Source organism: Hirundo rustica, chromosome 10 (genome assembly GCF_015227805.2).
Source record: "Hirundo rustica isolate bHirRus1 chromosome 10, bHirRus1.pri.v3, whole genome shotgun sequence".
Lineage (NCBI taxonomy): Eukaryota > Metazoa > Chordata > Aves > Passeriformes > Hirundinidae > Hirundo > Hirundo rustica.
This window is the reverse complement of record NC_053459.1, coordinates 24,041,706-24,064,278: the sequence shown is the minus strand read 5'-3', so window position 1 is coordinate 24,064,278 and position 22,573 is coordinate 24,041,706. Positions and strand designations below refer to the sequence as shown.

Here is a 22,573-nt window from a genome sequence, read left to right as displayed (position 1 = left end):
TAAGCAGAAGTAGAAGCAGTAATATCAGCAGTAGCAGCAGCAGTGTCCTCTGGGCTCCTCGGCATCCCCCCACTCCTGAGGAACATTCCCCACCCCAGGCTGACTTCAGGAGAAGACGCATCTCCCAAGAGCGAGGAGGCGAGGGCGCCCGGCCGTGCCCGTACCTGCCTCGTCGTAGGACACGGTCAGCTTCTCCAGCATCTCCCTGTCGATGGACAGGATCTGCTGCTCCAGGATGCTCTGGTAGGACAGGACACTGTTCTCCTTGTCCTTCTCGTAGTCCTGCAGGTGCTGCTTCAGCACTTCAGGCAGCCGGGACTTCACGTACTCTGCCGCCGACTGCGGGGCAAGGAGCGGGAGATTAATTAGTGCCTCGGCGTTAATTGGAGCAAACCCGCCCGAGCTCCCGTCAGGGGGTTCCTCCACACACCCAGCAGCGCTTCACCAGAGCTGATGGCTTTCGAAAATACAACGCTCAGATCTCTTGGCTTTATTCTGCATTTTGGAGCACCGCGTCGCAAGGTGACATCAAACTTAAGAGTCTTTATTCTAAATTTTCATTCCAAATGTTAAAGCATAAAGTGGCAAGGTGAAATCAAATTTAGAGTCTTTATTCTAAATTTTCATTCCAAATGTTAAAGCACAAAGCAGCAGAGCAGAATCAAATTTAATGTCTTTATTATGAATTTTTATTCTACATTTTGGAGCATCACGTGGGAAGGTGAAATCAAACTTAGAGTCCTTATTCTAAATTTTTATTCCAAATGTTAAAGCATAAAGCAGCAAGGTGAAATCAAATTGAAAGTCTTTATTCTAAATTTTTATTCTAATTATTTTATTCCAAATTTTAAAGCACAAAGCGGCAGAGCAGAATCAAATTTAATGTCTTTATTATAAATTTTTATTCTACATTTTGGAGCATCACATGGGAAGGTGAAATCAAACTTAGAGTCTTTATTCTAAATTTTTATTCCAAATTTTAAAGCACAAAGCGGCAGAGCAGAATCAAATTTAATGTCTTTATTCCGAATTTTTATTCTGCATTTTAGAGCATCACCTGACAAGGTGAAATCAAATTGGAAGTCTTTATTCTAAATTTGTATTCTACATTTAAAGCACCACGTGGCAAAGCAAAATCAAATTGAAAGTCTTTATTCTAAATGTTTAAAGCACCACGTGGCAAGGTGAAATCAAATTTATTGTGTTTATTCTAAATTTTTATTCCAAAATTTAAAGCATTAAGTAGCAGAGCAGAATCAAATTCAATGTCCTTATTCTAAGTTTTTATTCTAAATTTTAAAGCACCACATGGCAGAGCAGAATCAAATTCAATGTCTTTATTCTAAATTTTTATTCTAAATGTTTAAAGCACCATGTGGCAAGGTGAAATCAAATTTATTGTGTTTATTCTGAATTTTTATTCCAAGTCTTAAAGCACGAAGTGGCAGAGCAGAATCAAATTTAGTATCTTTATTCCAAACTTTAAAGCACCACGTGGCAAGGTGAAATCAAATTTAATGCCTTTATTCTACACCTTTATTCCGAATTCTAAAGCATCACGTGGCAAAGCAAAATCAAATTCAAAGTCTTTATTCTAAATTTTAATTCTAAAATTTTATTCCAAACTTTAAAGCACCACGTGGCAAGGTGAAATCAAATTTACTGTGTTTATTCCAAACTTTAAAGCAGCATGTGGCAAGGTGAAATAAAATTTACTGTGTTTATTCCAAACTTTAAAGCACCACGTGGCAAGGTAAAATCAAATTTAATGTCTTTATTCTACACCTTTATTCCCAGTTCTAAAGCACCACGCGGCAGAGCGGAATCAAATTCAATGTTATTTTTTTTTTTGGTTTTTTTTTTTTACATTTTAAAGCACGGAGTGGAATCGCTTCACCTGCTCCCATACACGACCATAAATATTTATAAACACAAACACAAAGACACAAATCCCTTCAGCTGCTCCCTGCAGGCCCGAGCAGAGGGAACTGACGCAAGGGGCACGGCTGTGCTGAGCCCGAGCTGTGTGTAAAGCTGTAGTAACAGCGGAGTAACCGCTGGCACCGGCACCTGCCGAGAGCCCAACCCCATTCCTGATTCCCCAGAGCCTCCCCCGGGATTCTCACACTCCCACCGTGACAGGGAATGGAAATTCCCTTTTCTTGCTTTCATCTGGGTTTGGTTTTTTTTCAGCTTTCCCCTCTCTGACACAGCAGCAAGGGCTCCGGATTTCCTGCCAATCTCAAGGCAAAAACAATAAAAAAAGAGAAAAATGAATTATAATAATGATTTATTCCAGGCCTTGGAGCGACCAGAAGTCACCTCTGCTCTGCTCCAGGCTCCTCCCGGGGTTATATTTAGTTTTCCAAAATCAATCAGCGATTAAATTGCCATCTTAAAATATCCCTGAAGTTGTGTTCCGTGTTCCTGCACGCTGCCCCTGTGTGGCACCACGGGAATTACTCCTGGAAAACCAAAGGAACTGCCCACATAAGCACAGAATAATTCATTATCAATTCACGTTCCACTTGAAGAGTTGTTTTTTTTTTCCACAGGAAAAAGGCACACCGCACGGGATTATTTTAGCTCAAGTTCAGGAATTTGTGTTTAATGTGAGAACAGATTTGTTCTCTTTGATCTCTGGCGGGGATTTTTGTGCTCCTGGAAAACACCTGAGCTCAGGAATATTTGATTTCTCGTCATCCCTGTGGGAAAGCAATTCCGTGGCCACTTCCCCAGAACTGGAACTCCAGCATCCCCTGGGAATCTGCTCCCGGTCTGAAGCAAGTTAAAGAAAGGATTGACTTTAATACCTTAATTGACTTGAGGGTATTTCGTCCTGCCATGGAAAATTAATATTTCATATAGAGAGAATATATTTTAAAACATCTACAGCGAGATATTCTTGCAGAGCTTATTTGCCACAAAAATCCCATTTTTCCCTGTTCGCTAAACCTCCCCCAACATAAAAATCCCATCAGGAATTGCTGAAATCCCTCATTCTTCAGCAACCTGAACCCGAATTTGCTCACATTCTTTAACTGATGGAGGAAAAAAAAATACAAATCAAATTTTCCTTCTATAAATGATGCTGAAATTCGCTCTCTCAGCTCCTTCTGGGAGCTGCTCTGGACACGGGGAAGGAAAAATCTGAAATGTTCACTGTGGGTTTCTTCAGGAAGCTGCCTCAAAAATCGAGCGCTGCCTGGACAAAGCATCTCCTCCCTCGCTGATCCGGGAAATCTGGGGAAAGTTCGGAACGCTTCCCCCCCAAAAAAAACCTCCACACTTCTGCCACTGAAAATAAGTTTTAATTAATTGTGTTGTAAACGCTGCTCAGCGGCAATCCCGCTCCAAGAGGCAAAGCCTCCCACGGAGAGGAGGAGGAGGAGGAGGGAGGCAGAATCTCCCAAATTCCCTGGTTTTCCACACAAATGGAGCTCCCTGTGTGGGCGACCCGAGCGCTCCGTGACCAAACTCGTTAATTAAGACGCCAAACTCATTAATTAAACAGCTCCGCGGCCCTGTGAAAAGGCGGGGTGGAAACCGAGAGGCACGGCGAGGTCAGGACGCGGCACGGAAAGCTCTGAGGGAGCCGATGAGCCGGAGCAGCCGTCATTTATCTGCATTTCCAATTTAACACACGCGGACTTCACCTCAGCCCCACAGGCGGCACCCAGCCCCCGATTTCCAGGGACAGGGGAGCACCACGGATTTATGATGTTTATGGCCCTGAGAGAATTCACTGCGCCTTCCCAGCCACTGCAGACATCCAGGGAGCAGGAAAAACACGGGGTCCGGGGGAAATAAAACACAGCGAAATAAAATTTTCCAGGGGAAGAGAAAAAGGATTTCCTCAGGGAAATAGAAAGGATTATACAGAAGGGTAAATGTAAGGATTTACCAGGGAAAAATAAAAAGGAACCACGACAGAGCGTGGCATTCCTGGTGTAGGCCCCAAAGCTGCAGGGACACCAAGGTCCCGCTGTCACATCCCGCTGTCCCTCCTTTCCACAGGATTCCCTCTCCTCTAAAAACACCTGGAGCACCACAAGTTTCCTCCTTCAGAGGTGATGTCCCATCCCTGGAAGGATCCAAATCCAGGCTGGATGGGGCTTGGAGGAAGCTGGGATAGTGGGAGACGTCCCTGCTCAGGGCAGGGTGTGGAACCAGAGCATTAAATTCAAAGGGAAGACCAAAAGATTTTTTGAGGCTTGACCGTGCAAAAGGGTCCAAAGCTGCAAGTCAAAGAAGATTTTGGGAGCAAACCTTAAGGAAATGCCAGTGGAAGGTATCCTGGTGCAGAAAAATCCCAGGATTAACGTGGTTAAATCCTGAGCTGCTCAGTGACCTCAGGCTGGCACATCCACAGGGTCACAACATACCCCCAAATAAAAGAATCTAAACGCAGAAACGAATGGAAACTGAAGAATGAAATGACTTGGAGCAAAGGCAGCGAGAAAAGGTTTCACAAATCCATTTGGAACGAGGAAAACCCAGGGAAAACGGTGCTGCACTGCTGAGCACAGGAGCTAGCGACAGGTGACGGCCTGGGAGCTCCAGGATTTCACAGCTCTGTCCTAAACTGCTCATTACCTTTCTCTGGAGCCACCACCTGCTCCCTGCAGCTCAATCCCAGGCAAAGAACCAAAATCTTTGGCAGAACAGGGCAGGAACAGGTTGGGAAGTGCTTGTAAAGATATTTTCCAGCTGGCTGGGGTAGCTGAAACCCACCCAGGAATGCGCAGGTAAATGGGCTGAAAAAAATCCCTTTAAGGACCTCTGGGTGTGAAAACCCCCAGGGGATGGGGAGATGCTGCTTGGGAAAGGTGCTTTTAAAATAACCCAGAGGGAGAGAGGTGCAATTACAGAGCGGTCAGTTTAACTGTGATGCCTAAAAACCAGGAGAGGGGATCAGATGGTTCCTACACCCAGGAAAAAGCTGGCATTTGGAAGGCGCAGGGATTCCTCGGGGTGCTGGGGGAGCTGCTGATCCCATTCCTGTCCTCTGCAGCCTGAGGAGCAAATTCTGAGCTCATCCCAATAAACCTCCTGTGCTTCAACCCCTGGGCCGCACGGATCACCCCGGACAAATCCTTCCTGCTGTTGACCCTCAGGGATCCCCATGAAAGCCTTCCATGGAAATCAGGATGCTGAATCCCAAGAGAGAACCCTCAGGGATTAAGATCCATCTCCAGAGCCCCCTGGAGCCAAAGGTGTTCCCAGGGTGGGGGTGACTGTCACTGTCACCATCCCACCCACACCAACCCAATCCTTCCTGAAAAGGATGGAAAACCATGGAAAAGATTCCAGCCAGAGCTGCTGTTTGAAATCCCATCAGGCTCCCATTTGTATTTTCACAGTCCACATCTCAGACCAGCACTCTTTAGCAGAAACACTTTTAAATACAGGTTTTTGGACTTCAAGATTTTTTTTCTTTTAAAAAAAAGCCCCAAATCCACCCACACGATTCATTATTCTAAGAAAAGTGCACTTAACTTATTAAAACATCTCTCAGTGGGAAAGTAAAAAGCATGGAATAATGAGCTTGTGGACAAGAAATGCATTCCAGGGAGCCCAGCAGTGAAATTTTGTAGCAATTCTCTACGGCTTTCCTGCTCATTTCCAAAAAGGACAGCACAGAAATAGCTATATATTGACATATGCACATAAATTAAGATTCCTAGGTTAGAAAAAATCCTAGCCCAGATTAAATAAAAGACCTGGAACCCACCCACCTTTCCCTGAGCCCCTTGTTCTGGCAGAGATGTCCCAGCTTCCAGGGGTGATCCAGGATAAACTGAGGAGCACCTTCCCCTGCTCAAACACGGCGAGGGTTTATTCCCATTTCAGTGCCATTCCAAGAGTTTTCTTGGCATCCTGACGCTCTGGAAGTGGCTGAAGAATATTCCCTGGACTTCTGCCTCCCTGGGAGCCAAACCAATGGCAGACACCTCTTCGCACAGGAAGGGCTGGATGGGGATGGAATCAGATCGCAAAATTCTGCTGCAGGGAAATTCCTGCTCCTTTCCCACCCCAGCCCTGGTGTTCAGGATCTGCTGCCTGTCCTTCACCAGCAGGAACAGCTCCTCTGAAGCCAGTGGGATTTTGCTGAGGCAAAACTCTTGGAATAAGGACGTGGAGCTAGCAATGATCATTCCAAGGGAAAACACAGGAGGGCAAAACAGAATCTGCTCTCCTGGGATAACACGAGATCCACAAATGGCACCAGGACAGTTTGCCCTCTAAAGCAAGGAAATATTTATGGACAAACATGCCAAGAGAATTTTTCCTTTAACACCAAATTTTGGTGCGTTTAGCCAATTATTTCTATGTAGAAATTTTTTTTTTTTTTCTCTGCAATAAACGATCAACACGTATCCTAGGAAAGCCCAGCTCACAATTTAAAATAAAGTTATGAGCTGAAAATGTTTGAGGAGCTCTCAAATTCTCTGCTGGGACTTTCAACAACACTGGGCACCAGAACCAGCTCTATTATTTTGCAGCCCGTGCACAGTTATTTCCATAACATTAGCTCAAAAACATCTTTACTTCATCAGACACCGTCTGGTAATGAGGAAATTAACCTGATTCCAAGGAGATGGCTGAAGTTCAAATTAGTATTCACCCTGGATTGTCAGAGATTTATGAAATCCATAATTACAGTCATCCACAGCTGCCTCAGCTGCAGAAAATAATGGATTGCCCAGTGAGAACTGGGAAAGTGAAAAGGGAAGGAAAAAGCCAGCTGGGATTTGGGCTTTGCTGGGGGCACACGGAGCTCCATCTCCTTTGGCACAGCCTGTGTGGACTTGTGCAAGGCAGAGAACCGCGTCCCCACGTGGGTAAAGACCAAACCACGATGATTTCTGGCTCCAAATCACACATTTTAGATCAAACCTTAGAACAGCCCCTGGCACTCGCCGGTTAAAGGGAATTATTGAAGTGTCGCCGTGTTTGAGCAGGGGAAGGTGCTCTCAGGTTGTGCTGGATCACCCCTGGAAGCTGGGACATCTCTGCCAGAACGAGGGGCTCAGGGAAAGGTGGGTTCCAGGTCTTTTATTTAATCTGGGCTGGGATTTTTTTTTAACCTAGGAATCTTAATTTACGTGCAAATGTCAATATGTCATATGCAGCTATTTCTGCGATGCCCTTTTTGGAAATGAGCGGGGAAAGCCGTAGAGAATTGCTACAAAATTTCACTGCTGGACTCTCTGGAATGCATTTCTTGCGCACAGCCTCGTCCCAAGGAGCAGCAAGGAGATGTGGGATGGCAAAAGGGATTTGCTCTGTTCTCCCTCCCGCAGCAGTCACTGCAGGGACACACGTGTGGCACCGCTGCAGCACGGGCGACACTCCGCCAAATCCCACTCATTTCCTGTTTCCCACTGAGGGAAACACTGGTAGAGGCCGCGTTTTTAATGGCTGCTTTAATTAAAGAGTGAAAATGAACAAGCCCCGTGCGATGGAGCCGGGCTGCACGCGAGGGACGACAAAGCACGGACACGGATCTGAGCTGCTGAGCCACCAGGAACGTTCTGGAACACGGAGGTCTCATTAAACATTGATTTCGCCAAGGAAGGGGTGTCATTATAATGATCCTCTCTGGCATCTCCACTCAGCACCACAGCACTCCCCTGTCTCAGTCTCTGAATGAAGAAATCACTTTGAAAAATAGGAAAATATTCCCAGCCAGGTCTTTGCCGGCCCTTGGAAGTGAGTGATCTGTGCGGTGAGAGGGTGAATTCCCACTCCACAGGAAATATTCCCCGTTTTTGGGACTTTCAGAGGAACCTCTCTCACCTCCATTCCCCTTTCTCATGGAAATCCATGCCAATGCACCCAATTCGAGCAGCTGGAACTCCTGGAATCAGCACCTGACACGTTTCCCTGGAATCCTGCCAGCCACTCCTGTTCCCTGGATCTGCAGGGGAGTCATCGCAGCAAGGAGGTGGAGGAAGATTTATTAACACCAAAACGATGTATTAACACCCAAATGAGTAATTAACACCCATACCACCGCCTTACTTTCATTCATTTTATTAATAAATAATATTTATTACTTTTTATTGATTATTTTTTCTTTATCACGTTATTACAATTTAATATTCTGATACTTCAGTACTTTATTTTAATACTTTATTAATACTTATCTCTATATTAATATATGTTGATAATATTAATATTAATAAATAATACTAAACAATATTAATTTTATTAATTACCTTTTCTTTATTACATTATTACGATTTAATATTTTAATGCTTTTGTACGTTATAGCAATAATTTATTAATATTTATTATTATATATTAATATAGAAAATTTTATCAATAAATCATATTTATTACTGTTTATTTATTACATTATTGCTATTTAGTATTTTGACACTGTAGTACTTTATTCTAATATTTTATTAGTATTTAATATTTATTACTTTTATTAATTATGTCCATCATGGGCTCTCCACTGCCCTGGGAGCTCATGGAGCCCCCAAATTTGCCTTCAGGACCACACCGTGCAATATCAGAGATCCAGAGCTGTGCTTGGATTTATTAATTGCAAGCTCTTTGCAGGTGCTCCCCCAGCAAATGAGTGCAATTCCCCTGGATTTATCAATTATTTAGGGATAATTCCATCGAAGATTGGAGAAGTCACAGGACAGTTTTCCAAGTGAACACAGCAAGTCAGCAATTTCTGTTTATCGTTCTCCTGAATGGAACAGACTGAAATGCAGGAAATGCCACCAAAACTTAAATAAAAGGGTTTTTTTTTGTTTTTCTGGTCAAACACAGGGTGCCCAGAGAGGCTCTGGAGTCACCATCCATGGAAACATCAAATCCCAGCTGGGCTGGGTGATTCCACCCTGAATATTTGTTCTGACAACCACACATATAACCCCGAAATTCAGAATATTACGAATAATGAGAGTAAAGGAATTATTCCTGCAGCACAAAGAAAAGCATCAGCGCTTAAATCGCACACACACAACCTCTGAAGCTTAATTAGAAAGTCAATCATTATCCACGCCTCTTTTAGGAGAAAAATTCGGATTAGTGGGGAAATGAAAGGGAAAACGAGGCCCAAAGCAGTTGTGTGCTAAAATTCCTGTCAGTTCTGACAAACAGGGAGCTGGAGCTGGTTTCAAGGTGATGGATTCCACAAATCCTGGGAGATGCACGAGCACTGACACAGAAGAGCAGCAAGAATTCTGACAAACACCCATGTGGCCCTAAGGAAAGAACGTTAATGTCTGACTAATATTTGGATTTACCAAAGGGCACGATTTAGTTAATGGCACAAAGCAAAATAGGTGTGATTGAAATGCTAGGGAAAAAAAAAATAGGGATGTCAAGATTTCCCCTGATTTTGATGCTAATTGGGTGGAACTATTAACAGAGATGAGCTGAATATGAAATGAAACCGTGTGAAAAAAAAGGGGGTTAAAATGCCTGAAAAGACCTGGCCATTACTGGGTAACAACGCAGAAAAATCCAGGGCCCAAATTGCAATTTCTTTCCTAAATGTGAAGGTGCACAGAGCAGGGATTGCATTTGAAGGCCAGCCAGGAGCGTTTCACCCAACCAGGATGAACTGAAACATTTTCTTCCATCCCTGTAATCAAACCTAAGCAAGAAGGGATCACTTTTTATATTGGCATAAACAGGCAGGAGTGAGAGAAAGAGCAATAACCCTAAAAATAATGTTCAGAGCGTCATAAAAACCTCTAAATTTACACAGGTGTCGAACTGCTCCTTTGCCAAGCCTTTTTTGATACAGCAAGATGCCGCATTTTGGATTTTACTGAGCTCATCAAGTTCAGCGCTGAAGGTAAAAAAAGAAAAAAGAGGTTTGCAAAATGACTCAACTTTTAAATGCCATTTCCAACCCCGTGCCTGTAACCCTGCATCAACGCAGCCCCTGGGCCCAAAGCTTTTATTAGGAATTAAAATGCCTTAAAACTACTCCAGGGGAGTTCCACAGGTGTCTCTGTGCAGAAGCTTTTCCAAAGAGCAGGGCTTTTTGTGTTCTTTTTTTTTTTTTTTTTTAAGTGAAAAACCAGTTTCACCAGAAGCCTTTCATTCTGCTCCTGTAGTTGAGGGAAAAAATGTATTTATAGCCTATTAGACTCAATTAAAGAGCAAGAAGCATTCATCTTTCTTCGCCATTGTTCTCTCCCTCCAAGCACCGAGGGAGAGGAGGGGAATATTTTAGCCTAAATGGTCTCTCCTGATTTAGAGACTTCGCTTTGTGCCAAGCAGAAATCAAGAACTGGAAAGATTCAGTCTGGGGGAGTTACACAGGAGACCAAAAAAAAGAATTTTCTCTATTTTCACCTGCTTGGAGTTTCACCAGTGCTCGAGCAGCTGGTCACAAACCTGTCTCCCACCCCTCCTTGGCACTTCTAAATGGAATATTTCTGTAATCCCATCCAGCACAACCCCAAAGCTCAGCAAGAGGCAAACACACAGGAATTTTCAAATGGCAGCAGAGTGTGAATGTATAAAATATTACCATTTTGCCTTCCTCAGCCATAAATCCCCTGAGGGAAGCAGGAAAGCTCCCGGAGCAGGAGATGTTGTCCCTTGGAGCCAAGCTTTTCCTAAAGGAGATGAATCTAATGCTGGAAACAATCCTTAAGCTTCCGTTTAGGCCTGACCTTAAAAACTTCTCTGTTGAGAAATCCCATTAATAATTAGCATCCAAAGCTGTGAGGAGAAGGAGATGAGATGGAGATAAAACCTGCCAGGGTGAGGAAGAGGAGCTGGGGACCCTCGGGGTTCATCCCAGCAGCTCTTCCAGAGGGATCCAGGGATGGAGACACAGCTGAGACTTGGATTTTCCTCCGTCCCTTCCAGCACTGGGACAAACCCTGCACACAAAGAGTTAACAGGGAAAAGATGGAATCCCTGGATTCACCACAGCATTTCCTTCAGAAAATAAAATTTCTGAGTGGGGCAGTGCAGGTTCAATGAGCTCTGGTTAAATGTAATTATGGTTATTTTCTGACATCCCCTCCTCCCTTTGGCTTTCAAAAATCCACTGTATTGACCCAAATAATGAGCTGGAGGCAGCCAGGAAAGGTCCCTGGAAAACTAATCCGGAATAAAGCAAACTTTTGTGTCCTCTCCGTGTGCTCCTGGAACACTGGGCTGCCAGGAAAAGGGATTTTTGTGGTCATGTGGGCGATAAGCAGCTGAAACATGAGATTGTGGCACAACTTAGCGCTCAAAAAGGCTCCTGGAATCCCCAGACGTATAAATAGGGGGGTAATTATGATTGATTGGGGTGAGGTTATTAGGGAATTGTTCATGGAGAACCCTGCCTGCTTGTTGTACCCGGAATCTGAGAATCGAGAGAGCAGCTGCGGGTTTAAGAAAACAGTAACAAAAATGGGGAAAATTACTTTTAAAAGGTTTCTTCCCATAAAAGGAAACTTTCCCTCTGATGAGTTAACAGGTGAGAGAGCTGAGGATGTGAAGGCTCCGAGGGAAGAGATGCTCTGGCTGTAGTGACACAACTTTTCCTGAAATCCGGAGGAATCAGGGCATTTTTAGGGACGTCAGTGACCGAGGATAAAAAGGATCTCAGCCCACCCTGCTCCAGAGGGACTGGCCTGGAATTCATCTGCAGGTTCTTCTCCCGAGCTGAGGCACACAGAAACTCCCATTAAATAAAACACCTCCTTCAGGAAGAAAAGACAAACCTTCCGGAGTGGACAGAATGGATGTCAGAGAGTAATTATATAAACCACTTAATTAAATGGCAGAGGCTCAAAGACAGGGACTTCATTAAACAGAAAAGCAGCCAACTCGAATCCATAAATAGTTTCCAAAGCCTGTTCATTTTCTGGAGGCATTTCACTTACACAAACACTCAGAGTTCTACCCTTGAGAGCAGGAGAGGCGTAAATCAGGCCCCAGCCACGACAAACACAAATGCCTGGATGTTATTCCTTCTTCCCTCTAAAAATGTACACGTGAAAGAATAAAAAAAAAAAAAAAAAGGATTTTTCCTGCCTGTGGGGATCAGAACATCTCTGGTTATTGAGCCCAAAGGCAGGTGAGGAGCAGGGAATGGTCTGGAGGAGGTTTTTGTTCCTCAAGTCCGTGAGCAGTTCATTCAAAAAGATGGGAAAATGAGGAGGAAGGAGGCAGATGTAGGAAAAAAGAATGGAGACAGGGACTCAAGAAAGGGAGAAGAGTGAGTGAAGTGGAACAGCCAGAAAAAGGAAAGACACCAATTGCGCTCAAAGAGCACCTGGGGTGGCACTCAGTGCTCTGGGCTGGTGACACGGTGGAGACTGGACTCCACGGCCTTGGAAATCTCTTCCAACCTCAGAGATCCGATGCCAAGGAAATAAAGGCGGCCATTTAGAGGACGTTCTCCTGAGACACAGTTTAATTCAATCAGATGGCACACGGTCATTTTGTTTCTACCAGCTCGTTAGGACACGGGCCGTTAATTGCGCTTATTATCAAGGCAGAAGGTCAAGGAGGTTTCCAGCTATTTTCATCTTGCAGTGGATGGAGAATGGGGGTGAGCAGGGAATTATCCAGCTAAGGGGGGAAAAGTAACCTCAGGACAGGCTGATTTACAGAGGGGAATACAGGCTGAGACCTCAGGCACAGACACTCTGGGTGACACTAGAGCGTTGCAGCCATAATTCAGCAGATTTTATATCTTTATTCATCACCAGGCTGCAGTGCACCCAGGCAGGGCCACTCCAGCAGCACCAGGCTCCACGTGACAGCCCTGACCAGGGTTCCTCTCTCGAGTGAGGCTGATTAAATGTCCGAGCAGTCTCTTCACCGCTTCACTTTGCAATTTCCTCCTGTTTTTAAGAGCAGCCCCAGCACGGATTAAAGGTCCATGATAGCACACCATAAAAACTTCAAAGCAGCGACTGCAAGTGATTCTGCTTCTGCATTTGAAGCTCCTTGAAAAAAGCTCCTGCTCTGAAGAGATAACAGCACGGCTTTGATTTGAAGGGTTTTGTATTGCTTGGAGTGTTTGTATATTAAAGTGACACAGCCTGGAGTTTTCAGATTTCATGGCAAGCCTCGAGACAACAAAAAGCAAATACCTTTTCTCGGGAGCGTGGAGCAGAGCAGCTCACGCAGCACAGCTTAATATTTTGGCAATGTGCCCAAAAATATTCAACCTTTCCAGCCCAGGAGTTTAAACAGAAATTTAAGCAAAACCTGAGCCAACGTTTCGGGGGAACAACGGATTTGAAATTCAGGGAAAGCCAAGATACCCCAGGGATGGTGAACAAGTGCCCTGGGAGCTGGAATGCTGCTCCAAGCCCTGATCCCAGGCACTGGCACCTTTTTCCTTGTGAACCACGTTTACAGGGTGAAAAAACCACTCCCATCCAGCCTTTGCTTCCCAAAGGCCACAGAAACGCTTCCCTGGTGGGAATGAATTCCTCAGGTTTTCCTGAGCCAGCTCTCTGACAGCCTCTGAGGTGGAGGCTGGGGAGATGGAGTTTATTAAACAGCAAAACGGGGCTGCCGGCAAATCAATGTTTTGCTGTCACTCGGGCATTGATTTATTACTTCCCCAAATCATGAATATTTTTCACCCCCAAGTATCTGGGCTCCTTGGTGCCGTGCTCTGTCCCTCACCCTGGGGCTGTTCCCTCACTTCATCCCTCAGGATGGGGGAACTCTGGGGGGATTTCTCCCCTTGCTGCTCATTATTCCACCTGGATTTCCACAGAACTACTCCCACTCCACCAGATTTTTCATTATTTTCCAGAGTGTTTTTCCCTATTATTTTCCAGAGAGTTTCCCAACAGCTGTCCAAGGCAAGGATCACGGCCGAGTCCCACTCCCAGGAATCAGCTAAAAACTTCCCAATCTTGGAACTCCTGGAGCTCCAATCCAAGCCGGGCAGCTCTGGGAACATCCCCAGATGAAGCAGTGGGAGCATCGCTCTCAATCCTCTCTCCAAGCCCTCCTCTCATCTGTCACCGAGACACACAGAGCAGCCACACACAGACAAGAGGTTTTGCAGAGCAGAGGTTTCTCCGTCCAGCTCAAAAGCTGAATCCAAGCGGAGAGAGAGCCTCTTTGCTTATTTCTTACGTTTTATACATTTGTGGGTCTAGCAGAAGATTGGCTTTTAGAGTTTTCACCTCTCAAGACAACTGGCCAGACCAATTGTCAGTTACAATTGTTTTCAGGTTAGAAATGTGCAAACAAAGGACAGAGAATGAAAAACAAAGGATTTGTTTATGTTACATCTGTGGGAAAAAGGTAGAACTGCTCTTAGTATTGTACAATAACTAAAAAGATCTGACTCCATTTAAGAAAATCAAAAGGCTATAAAAAACTCAGAAAAACCAGGGTAACACTCATCCTCTTATCCCACGGAACTCCAGGGTTATTCTCAGAACGATGTACCCACGGTGTTATCTCTGCCTGAGCTCTGTTTACTACACCTGATCACGAAACCATGTCCAAACCTTCCAGCACATCATCTCCAGGTGCTTTTAAATCCACCTACACAACCCACTCCCCTCCAGGCACTGCCTGATCCCAGCCGCTGGAATAAATAAATTTAAATAATAAATCCAGGTTTATTCCCGGCTTTAACACTTGGAGCAGCGAACGCTAAAGGGATGAACTGTGGTGAAACCCAAGAAGAGCAGAATGGGGGGAAAAAAAACCTCAACAGCTTGAAGTGCCCCGACAGATCGGGACAAAAAAATGTGAGGGATTAATTCTGGGCAGGAAACCGTGGAATTGCAGCTTTCCACCCCCCAAAAAAGCGGGTTTGTTTCCTGACGACCGACGGCGGGACACAAACACGGGACGAGAAAACAACATCTGAAAGAATCGTAAGGTTCAAAGAAACGCTGCCAACGCTGAGCAAATAAAAAACCCAAAAAAGGGTAAAAACAGGATTTGGGAATCTTGTGGGTTTGACAGAAACTCGTCTAAATGGAGACAAATAAAATACAAAGGAAATGTCGAGAGGAGGGGGAAAAAACCCTGGTGTGTAGAAGAGCGAGAAACTTATTTTGGAGCCAACATGATAGTAGAGCCAAATATTGGCATTTCTGAGGGAAAAAGTCTGTGGAAAAAGGGACAACAGGGAAGAAGGAATTTTGGGAGACACCGTGAAGGATAAGCTAAAGGAAAGGAGAGGTGCTTGAGGTGCTAAACGTGAAAACCTTCAAAGCCTTGTGGAGCATCCAGCTCCATAAAAATCCATTCCCATTTCCACAAGGAGAAGGAAAAACCACGGCTGAGAAGTTCCTGGTGCTTCTCCAGCACCAGCAGCAGCTGCTGGGAGGTTTCTGCTGGCCCTGGGTGCCCTGACAGAATTAAATCCCTCCACTGATTTATTGTTTTTAATAGTTATTTTATTTATTTATTATTTTATTTAACTATTTCTCATTTTGTTTGCATTAAACTAGTTTTGTTTGCATTCAACACTGCAAATATGATTTTTTTTAAATTTTTTTTTGGTTTTTTTAGTTCTCTTTTACATCCCTCAAAAGGAAGAAGATGGGGGTTATTTTCTTCTTCGTGACTGGCTGCAACTAAAAATTTAATGGTTTCGTTACTTTGGGATTTTAAATTCTACCACGGTTTTTTGGGGAAGAGCCTCTCGGGTTGGGATGAGTGCTGCCAGGAGCACTAGGCTGGACTCAGGAAGGGACTGGCAGCTCCAGGTGGCTTTTCCAAGAAAAGCCCATCCCCATCCCTGCCCAGGAGCTGGCGCCAGCTCGGCGGCTCAAACCCAGATTACTTTGCCTTGGGATTGAATCTTGGCTATTTTTATTCCAACCCGTCGCAGGGAGGAGAAAAATCCCCTGCAAAATTAAAACTGGGATTGAGCCTCACCTCAAGGAGGTGCTGACGCTGCTGCGTCAACCCAGAAATATCCCGGGAGCAAAGGAACGTGCTGCTCTGGGAGGCAAAAATGTGGCTTTAAAGGAAAAGTTTAATTTAATTTCCCACCTAAGAGGCTCCACCAGAACAAAACACACGAGCAAAAAGCCCAGGAAAATGGACTCAGGGCTATTTCTGAACTCCTTATTCCCATTTTGGAGCCCATAATCTCCCTTTCCCCCACACGTGGCCGCAGTATTTTCATAAAGTGGATTTTAGCGAAGTGGGAAATCAAATTTTGCGAGAGCAACGGCTGCGGGAAATCACGATAAAATGCTTGATGCTTCCTGACACTTAAAATAATATTCTAATCTGGTTTTCTAAAGCTTTGCAATAAACTCTGCTGCCTGGAAATCAGGCAGAAATCGGGGAGGGGGGTGAATGAATCCAAATGAACAATGTTTTCATTGGATGCAATTTGGGGGATATTATATTTTTAAAGACCTGCAGATTAAAGTACCCGAAAGATGAAATATTTAACTCCAGCAATCAAAAAGAGAAATAAAACTGGTTGTATCTTGGTTTTACGGATAAAAAGCTGTTTCACAAGGAGCGGTTTCCTCGCTGCCATCCGTACAGGGATTTTCTGGAGAGGGGGAACATCCTGGATCTCTTTTCCACGGAGGTTATTTTGGTCACTATTCCAGTTTCACATGCACACGAGGAGCCACAGGCTATTTTTTGGTACCAGAATGATCTTTATCCTGCTATTTTTACTTCTCGTTGCTGTGCTTTTGCCCTTGGCCTCTCTGCACAGCTTTTCCCACTCCCATTCCTCCCCCAATCCCAGTTCTTTGCGTCCTTTCCTACAAAATCTCATTTTATTCTCCTTAAACTCCTTAAAAACTTTGAATTCAAGGCCTCGACTTTCCAGCAGAGCTGCCACCCCACCTCTCGTTCTCACCGCGCTGTTTTTGCGTCATGAATTTCAAACATTAAAGTGCATTTTGTGGAATTTGGGGCTTTATGAGCTGGTAAATATTATTGGGCTTGATGGTCTTAAAGGCCTTTTCCAACCCAAATGATTCTGTGGTTCTTTAATATCTTGAATAAGCAGAGAATAAATAAAAGAGTGAAGCTCAGCTCGGCCTAAAAAACCGAACCCTGAGCACTCCACAGTTAGAGGAAGGGCTGAGGTGGGATAAAACTCCTTAAAATCTTTTTAAATTGTACTTTATATGCATCAGGAGGATGTGCTTTGAGAGAAAATGCTTTTTCCTGCTGATTCCTGTGGTTTTCTCTTTGGCCTTTCTCAGTGCTCACAGGAATTATGTAAAATAAAACATATAACTACAGGGTCAAGCAAAAAAGCTGTTAAAATGTTTTCATAGGTAGGTGGCCAAGAAATAATCTGATTTTTTCTTAGAAACCGAGCTCAAAACCCACTCAAACAACATCTCCTAGTGATTTAGCGTCGTGGTTTTTTAAAGTGGAATCAATTACAAGAAAAATCTGTTTTTCTCTTACCGAGTATTGCCAAAATAACCTGCAGCTTGTTCCTTTCCACAAGGACTAACACGCGTTTAGCTTTGAAAGGCATCTAATAAAATCATTTCCATGCAATTTCTCGGGGTGTTCATGGAGAAAATGCCACGAGCTGGAAATCCCACAGGGAATTCGGGAGAAATCCCTCAGGGAATTCAGGAGAAATCCCAATTCAAGGTGTTTTGCATAAAAAGAGGTGCCAGATTTGGAGTTTTTAATCAAACACCAAACGGTGTAACCAGAAAGAAGGGAAGCAAAAGATTTCCCTCAGTATTTCCATCGCTTTTTCTCTGGAACCTTCTCCTATTTTTTGGAGGTGAGCAACTGCAGCAATCCCAGGGGAAAAACCAGGGAATGCAAATCCTGAAGTTTCTGCTTTGTGGGGCATTGGGAGAGGGAAGGAGAGAGGTTTTTCCCTCAGTTTCCACCTTTTAAATATATAAAATATAGAATTGAAATTTTAAAATAGTATTTAATATATAAAAGATAAATATATAATGCATTATATATTTATTATCTCTCTATAATTATATAGATAATATATTAAATATATCAGTGTAGAAATCATATAATATATAATATATATGATATAGATGATTCTGTATAATATATACTATATAATATACGATATATACCATATAATATATGATATATATGTTATATGTTATATCTTATAACTTATAACTTATAACTTATATCTTATATATCATATATATACACACATAATATGCATAATCTATAATATATATTGTAAATATAAAATAAAGGAATATAAATCGACCAGATGTGCTGACAGCTGGAAATCTGACCAGTTAAAATCTTCATTAACACCCAGAATAATTCACCCCAGTGGGAGCTTTGTGGCACCGATTACTCCTTCACAAGAAACTATTGAGAAACTAAAAATTCCTTTAGCCAAGGAATGGTTAAGCAGGAAAAAAAAAAAAAAATCAAAGTATTCCTATTTCCAGGCCTAAATCTCTGCAAGGCAAAATCTCTGTGTGTCTCTGAGCAAAAACCTCTATTTTGTACCTCTGGCATAAATAAAATTCAGTTTGTGCTGATCCCAGTGCCTTTTCTGAGCGGAATAAATACTCCAAAGCATTATTTTGGGTTTAAAAATAGAATTATTTTGGCCTGCCTGAAGTCTGGGTGGCACCACTGGATGTGGCAGGGTAAAACTTGGGAGTTTTATTGCTGGTTTGCCTCGTTGTGCAGGACTGAAGAGCTCAATCAGGTCACAGAAAGACAAAACCAAGGACATGAAGCATTTCAATCACACAGAGGTTTCCTGGGAAAAAAAATGGGGTGGCCGTGATTAAAGAATTCCTTGGAAGTGAAGGAAAATTGAAGGAAGCTCCAGAGCAATGTGTGAGCAGAACAGGATATCAGACATATTCCTAAACCTCAATAATTAGAGGAAAAAAATAAATTCTCATTTTCCTCTGTAGAACACGATACGTTGTGGATGTTATTTATGTCTATAATTTATATATGATTTCTAAATAAAGCGCTTGGAGCACCCCATTCCTGGTGGCGTCCCATTCCAGGGAATAGTGCAATCGTTATGGGCAGCACAATTTAATTAAATTTTTCACCACCGCCTGTACACAGAGGTAGAACTGAAGGAAAAGCCGGTCTACCTTAACCCTAACTCATAAATCAAATTAAAATGCTTTATAAATAGACAACAAACCTTGAAGCTCACAGATCTTTTCTCAAGGAAGCAACACAAAACATCATTAATCCCAACATCCTAGCCAGGGCTTTGTTTGCAGGTTTATTTCGGGGGGAAATTTAGACAAGGCCCCTCTTTGATGTGTCCATTTCAGGATTATTTTGGGAGGAATTTTTTGGAAGCCGTGTCGCCACGGTGAGCGGACAGGATGTTTGTGAATCCTGCACTTGAGAGCGGAATTTTCGCGTCCTGATGCGCAAAACGCCCGCTCGGCGTGGAAGCTGCCAGGACAAAAGCTGGAATAACATTCAAACCACGGAAATTCCTGCTCCAGGGTCCAGCCTGGGGTCGATTTTCACATCCCACTCACACCAACATCCAAGAGACAGCGATGGGGCCTTGGGAAACAGAGCCTGGGCACATCAAATAACGGAATGTTGATACAAGATTGAAGGAATGGGTGACAAATGGTTAAAGACCCAAGAATTGTTCAAGTGCTGGTGGTTTGGGACGCGGAAAAACAGGAACATGACCGGATAAAACACCAAGGAAAGCCCCGTGGCCACACTTCTATCCCAAAAATGCTCCTTGGCCAGGCAGTTTTCCCGCCCAGATGCGAGGCAAACTTGATTCAACACCAATTATCCTCCCCAGGGACAGTCCTGCTCCTTCCCACCACGTTCCCATGGCGCTGACATTACACCGAAAACAAAAAGCAGCCAAGGATTTCTCTTGGATGGGCTGAATTCCATGTTAATAATCCCACAGCATCACCTCTGCCGCTCCTCACCCAGCACCTCCCCGAGCGGTCCACGAAGGATCTTTTTTCCGGCTTTGTTTCTTTTGCCACTAAATCCAAATAATCCCCTCATTTTCTAGGCAGAGACTCCTAATTCTGTATTTAGCCACCAGCAAATTTGTGCAGTTAAAGCTTTTCATCACCACTGCTCGCTGTGCTGCCGTCCAAGAACATTTCCAAAGGATGTTGTTGGCCGGGCTGGAACACGGGATTGCTCCTTGGTCCTGGTTCAAGATGCTCATTTGAGTGGATCCCAAAAGCCAGAGCTTTGTTGTGGGTTTTAATGAATTCTCTTCTTTCCTAATTGCCTCGCACGTTCCGCGTCTCCGACGTACGGCGTGAGGCGAAAGGGACGGAAAGGAAAATCAAATTCACAGAATGGTGCTCACAAAATTCCTTTTTTCTCCTTTCAGTGCAGCCACAAGGGTTTGGAAGGGAATGTGAAGGAACACAGGAGAGTGAATTTGCCCAGAGCACCTGACTGAGGAGGAGTGCAGCTTCGTGCTGTGAGACCGAGGAAATATTCCTCACGGAGAGAAAAGAACAAATCACGGAATTCTTTCATGACATTCAGTGGGAAAACAGGAGAGCTGGGGAGAGAGAGTTGCCCAGCTCTGATCTGCTCAGAGTGCAGGTTCCTGCACAGAACATCCCTCTGGATAAACGCTTTTTTATCCTAGTTCACCAACCCAGTCTCTCTTTCATGAAGAACGAGAACTGCAAAATCCAAACATAAAACAAAACTCCCGTGGGCCACAATGACACAGGAACGGCTGAGTTTCTCCATAAAGGACCTGAGATGAGAGACCTTAAAGAGTGGAGATAAATCTGTGCAGAGAGATACTTTGGGAAGAGATCAGCAGGTGATAAGGAAGTTCTGTCCTCACCTGGCAGCATTTCGGGGGGGTGACACTGGCACTCTTTAAGCAAATGCTGACAGCTGGGAAATAAAGCCCTGCACTTGGCAAAAAAAGAGAAGAGGAGGAAAAAAAAAAACCAACCCCCAAAAAACCCCTGATAAAAGAATAGGAAGTGATTTATGAGTAACAGAAGAAAAGGCATCTGGTGCAGCTGTGAAGGTCAGGAGCTGGGAGAGCGGGGAAAGGCGCTGCCAGGAGCGCCCAGCGAAGGGAGATGTGAGAACAACCCGGCTCAGCAGCGGGGCAGGGCGAGCTCAGAACAGCAGCAGGACAGCAAGGAGGTGAATCTGGGCTGGCCTCAGCAGAACTGCCCAGCCAGGGGAGAAAGGAGGATGCAAACAACTTGGGCTTCTGCAGGTCTGGAGATGAGGTGGAAGACAAGGGGGAGCGGAACCGTGGAATCACAAAGTGCTGTGGGGTGCAAGGACCTTCAGTCCCATCCCATTCCAGGGGCACAGGGTGCTCCAAGCCCTGTCCCAGCTGGCCTGGGACACTTGAGGGATGGGGCAGCCACAGCTGCTCTGTGCCAGGGCCTCCCCACCCTCACAGGGAGGGATTTTTCCCGAATCCAAACCTTTCCTTTGTCACTTGAAAGCCTCATCCTGCCCCTCATCCAGCCAGATGTGGAGCCTCCTTCACACCAGGACACGGGGAACCCTCCCAGAGGTTAAAAGGCTGGAAGACGAGCAGGAAATTATCCAATAACACACCAGGATGGGTCAAATTCATCAGAGAATCCTTAAATTTGGGAAAGATCTTCAAGGCTCTTGAGCGCAGCTCACCACCAGGGTCACCACTAAACCCCGTCCTCAAGTGTCACTTCCACACCTGTTGTAAACACTCCAGGGATGGTGACTGTACCATTAATTAATTAAAGCACTTTATTGCCAGACTCTCTGTTCTCCCACAGCTCCCTGCAAAGGTTTGCTCCCCAATTTGGTTCTACTGCTCCAATTCCTGCCTGGTGACTTGACAGCACTTCAGCTAATTCAGGTTTATAGGATGAAATTGCCCTCCCAGTATCACATCATCCACACCCCCTGGAGTGTGGGGGGACAAGGCACAACGTTATTATTAATAAAGGCTGAAAAGAAAGAGGATAAAGGAACTCCCCTCCTTAAAAATAAATGAATGAGTGTAAGGAACTACCTCCACGCTTCTAAATTGTTATTCCCCTCACGAGCAGCTTTTCACAGCTTATTCAAATTCACATATTGTCCCTGCACTAGATGCAGCATTAGAAAAATAATTATAGAAGATGACAAACGGGGTAAATTGTACCCAAACTGTGGCTATAAACCAAACAAAGCTGTCTGCTCTGTGTCAGGTGTTTTGAACTATTGTCCAGCAAGTCCAGAGGTTAATTCAATAAATAGAAAGGTGTTTGCCAGCTTTAGAACCTGTGCAACACCACCCTTGGACAGCCCCAGCATCTCCAGAGAGGAGCCATTCATCCCAGCAAAGGGGAAATCCTGCTCCAAGCCCTCCTGGAAAGGACTGCAGGAGTTAAAATTTAATGAGCAGGCTGCAGAAAATGGATAAATTTATGCTTAAACCAAACAGCTGCTTTATTCTGAGTGCTTGGGCTCTGCTTAGGAGGTGAAGAGCTTGAGGAGGAGGTGAAGTTTGGGGCTAAGGAGGCTCCTCGTGTTTGGTGGTGATGATGATGATGATGGTGATGATGGTGATGATTCTGGTCATCCCACCACGATCCCAGCTCCTGGCCAACCCCAGGAATGCTGCAGCAATGCACCAAAGAGCCCTCCCAGCCTCTCGTGCCCGCAG

The 22,573-nt window shown here is 44.4% G+C and overlaps 1 protein-coding gene across 1 annotated transcript in view; it reads right to left on the bottom strand.

The window, feature by feature from the left end:
* Positions 1-22,573, bottom strand: part of PPM1L (protein phosphatase, Mg2+/Mn2+ dependent 1L) — a 61,408-nt gene that overhangs the window by 901 nt on the left and 37,934 nt on the right. The window contains exon 2 of the mRNA XM_040074430.2: positions 165-339. Coding sequence (XP_039930364.1) covers positions 165-339 — 175 coding nt within the window. The remainder of the gene's footprint in view (positions 1-164; positions 340-22,573) is intronic.